This window comes from Atta cephalotes (assembly GCF_000143395.1).
Source record: "Atta cephalotes unplaced genomic scaffold scaffold00023, whole genome shotgun sequence".
Lineage (NCBI taxonomy): Eukaryota > Metazoa > Arthropoda > Insecta > Hymenoptera > Formicidae > Atta > Atta cephalotes.
In genome coordinates, this window is record NW_012130087.1 from 1,162,183 (window position 1) to 1,165,038 (window position 2,856).

Below are 2,856 nucleotides of genomic sequence, written 5' to 3' on the forward strand. Positions count from 1 at the left end.
AAAAATTATGAGTGTAGAAAGAATGTGATTCGTTTATCTAATATCATCTTAATAATATAAATATTATAATTATATTAATAATTAAATATTATAAAATATATATTAAAAATATGAATCAAATAATGCATTATTATTAAAATAATTTTCTTATCATAATTTTTCTTATTATATATGAAAGAATGATCATAGTGATGTACGTTACTTTTTTAAATCTATCGATTTAAAGTCATTAGTGCAGTTTATTGAAGCAGATATGTTGAAAGAAAAAATTAAATAGATCATAACTCATCTTTTCAATCAGTGTCAACATACAATTTATTATATCATGAATTTATTACGTCAAATCTAAATAAATCTTTTGTTTCTCAAATTTCCTTTATTAAATAGATAAACAATATCTTATATAAAAAGAACTCACAAAATAAATATAGTCATCTCTGTATAAAAATCATATAGTAATAGGATTTACTTTCAGTATAACAAAAAGGAAAAGGAAATCAAGAAAAAAAACAATGTCTCTAATAACTGTCATTTCTTTAATTTCTAATAAAATTTTTACTAACATTCACTACTGTCTTCTGCAGTCAGGTACTCATTAAAATTCTCTTCAGTACTAAGATCTTTTATAGAAAACTTATTGGATTTAATATGTGCTGATTTTCGAATTTGTTTATATTTATTCTCTATTAGAGTATGTCGCAAAGTTATCTTTCTTGCTTTTATAGAATAAAGCATGAAAACAAGTTGTAACAACCCTAATCCAACAAACGTAAGAGCTATTAGGAGACCAAAGTATTTATTCGGTGTTTGTGGAGGTGGTGGCGGCCATGGTCCTCCTGCTGTACGTACTTCATATTCCCATTGACTGCTATATTGCCTGCAACAATATATTATGTTACTTATATTAAATTTTTTGCTCATTGTTACATTTATACAATTACATTTAGGCAATATAGAATCAACTGTAAAAATAAAGTCACTTTGCTTCAACCTATTAACAAAAACATTGTAATCCAAAACATTGTAATCCAAACAATATAACAATAGAATTCTATATTCTATATTCTATATATATATATATTATAATATATATTATATATTCTATATAATATATATTATATATTCTATATAATATATATTATATATTCTATATATTATATATAATATATATTATATATACTATATAATATATATACTATATAATATATAATATATACTATATATATATACTATATAATATATATTATATATTCTATATATTCTATATAATTCTATATTCTATATATATAGAATTCAATAGAATTCTATAACAATAGAACAATATAACAATAGAAAAGAGTGAAAAAAAAATACAATTTCAGTATTACAAAGCATAATCACTGATTATTATAATTCTAAATAATTATAATTTTAAATAATGTGTCAAGTTTTCTACAGATATTTTGGTCAAAGCACAAATTTGGAAATGCAAAAGCAAGAATTTTAAAGATATGATTTAATTTCATATTGCATTAGCAGTATTTTTTAATAAAATCAACATTAACTTACGTATTCTGTGCGTTATTTACGTAAGATGGATTGTATTTATTATACTTCAAATCAAAATCGTATTGGCGCCTTGTATTTTCTTTACTTAAAATCATGTACGCTTCATTCAACCTTATAAAATCAGTATGACTTTGTTTACCACTAGTATCAGGATGCAACTAGCAAAAATAAATGCATAGTTTGTAGGCTAACTATTTTTTTATGTATCATAAAATACAGACTAAAAGTGAAAATAGTAAAAAATATGCTGTTTACATTTATAATATTATCCAAATTAAAAATTTATGATTTCTCCTAACATACAAAATACAAATTAAGTACCTAAATCATCACATACTTTTTTATTTAGATAATTAGATAACATACTTGTTTTGATAATTTGATAAAAGCTTGTCTAATCTCTTTCTGCGACGCATTGGGTGAAACATTTAAGATTTCATAATGATTCTGCTGGTACCTTTAAAAGGAATGTGCTACATTGGCAATAATAAATCTTTTTTTTAGCAGGCTGATCCTTTTTACACTCAGAACAAAATAAGTATATATTTCCATCTTATATGTTAAACGAAGGAAAAGGAAAGAAAAAGATTATGATTAAATATATTAATATATAGTAACATATAATATCCTCTCTTTTAATTTTCCTGTATTTTTGCAAATTTGTATACTTTCATGCATGAAATATATTCCGAGAAGGAAAATCGTCGCTCTCGTTTTTTTTTTATTTTATTTTTAATGTTTACATAAGAAGAATAAATGATGTAAATTTTGAATCACAAACTATTTTCTGTTATAAGTTAATCTGTTTAAGTTATATAAAAAATTTATTTTTTATATAATTTTTTTAATATTATAATTAAAGCAGAGAATCTACATAGAATAAGAGAGTTATCATTAAATTGTAATTTTTTTAAATACTGACAAAAAACTGAAATTAATGAAAAATACAGACGATTTTCTTTTTTTCAAAATACATTTTACTCCTGAAAATATATAAATTTATAAAATTAGAGAAAAATCAGAAAGGACATTATACTAAACATTTATCAAAGATTGTAATAGAGTATAAAAAGTGGCAAGCTAAAAAACAAATTTATTATTTGACAACGATTATGACATAACGAGACGACAAAATAAGATTCTAACCTCCAAGTTCCATAACTTCTAGCCACGCAACAGATTTCCGATTTGCACACTCGTGTGAATTGTGCCATTGTTTATCAATACAATATTGCTCAACAAAGTCATTTCGAAAACTTGAAGCATTTTACGCATTGATAGTTTGTTAGATGATGGCTGCCATTTTTT

At 23.0% G+C, this 2,856-nt stretch overlaps 1 protein-coding gene across 1 annotated transcript; it reads right to left on the reverse strand.

Annotated features, from left to right (window-relative positions):
- Positions 1–558: 558 nt before the first annotated feature.
- On the reverse strand, positions 559–2,856 carry LOC105619847 (dnaJ homolog subfamily C member 4-like). The gene is made up of 4 exons (XM_012201365.1): positions 2,695–2,856; positions 1,915–2,005; positions 1,549–1,706; positions 559–877 (listed from the first exon to the last, which is right to left on the reverse strand). Exons 1-4 carry the CDS (start codon positions 2,760–2,762, stop codon positions 559–561), a joined length of 636 nt encoding a protein of 211 aa, XP_012056755.1. The 5' UTR covers positions 2,763–2,856.

Bases quoted from the DNA above. Each gene is read 5' to 3' on its own strand.
- LOC105619847 (XM_012201365.1), bottom strand. From the start codon at position 2,762: ATGGCACAATTCACACGAGTGTGCAAATCGGAAATCTGTTGCGTGGCT. The intron at 2,006-2,694 runs GTTAGAATCTTA...TTCCTTTTAAAG, and splicing joins AGAAGTTATGGAACTTGGAG to GTACCAGCAGAATCATTATG. The intron at 878-1,548 runs GTAAGTTAATGT...ATATTGTTGCAG, and splicing joins GTAAATAACGCACAGAATAC to GCAATATAGCAGTCAATGGG.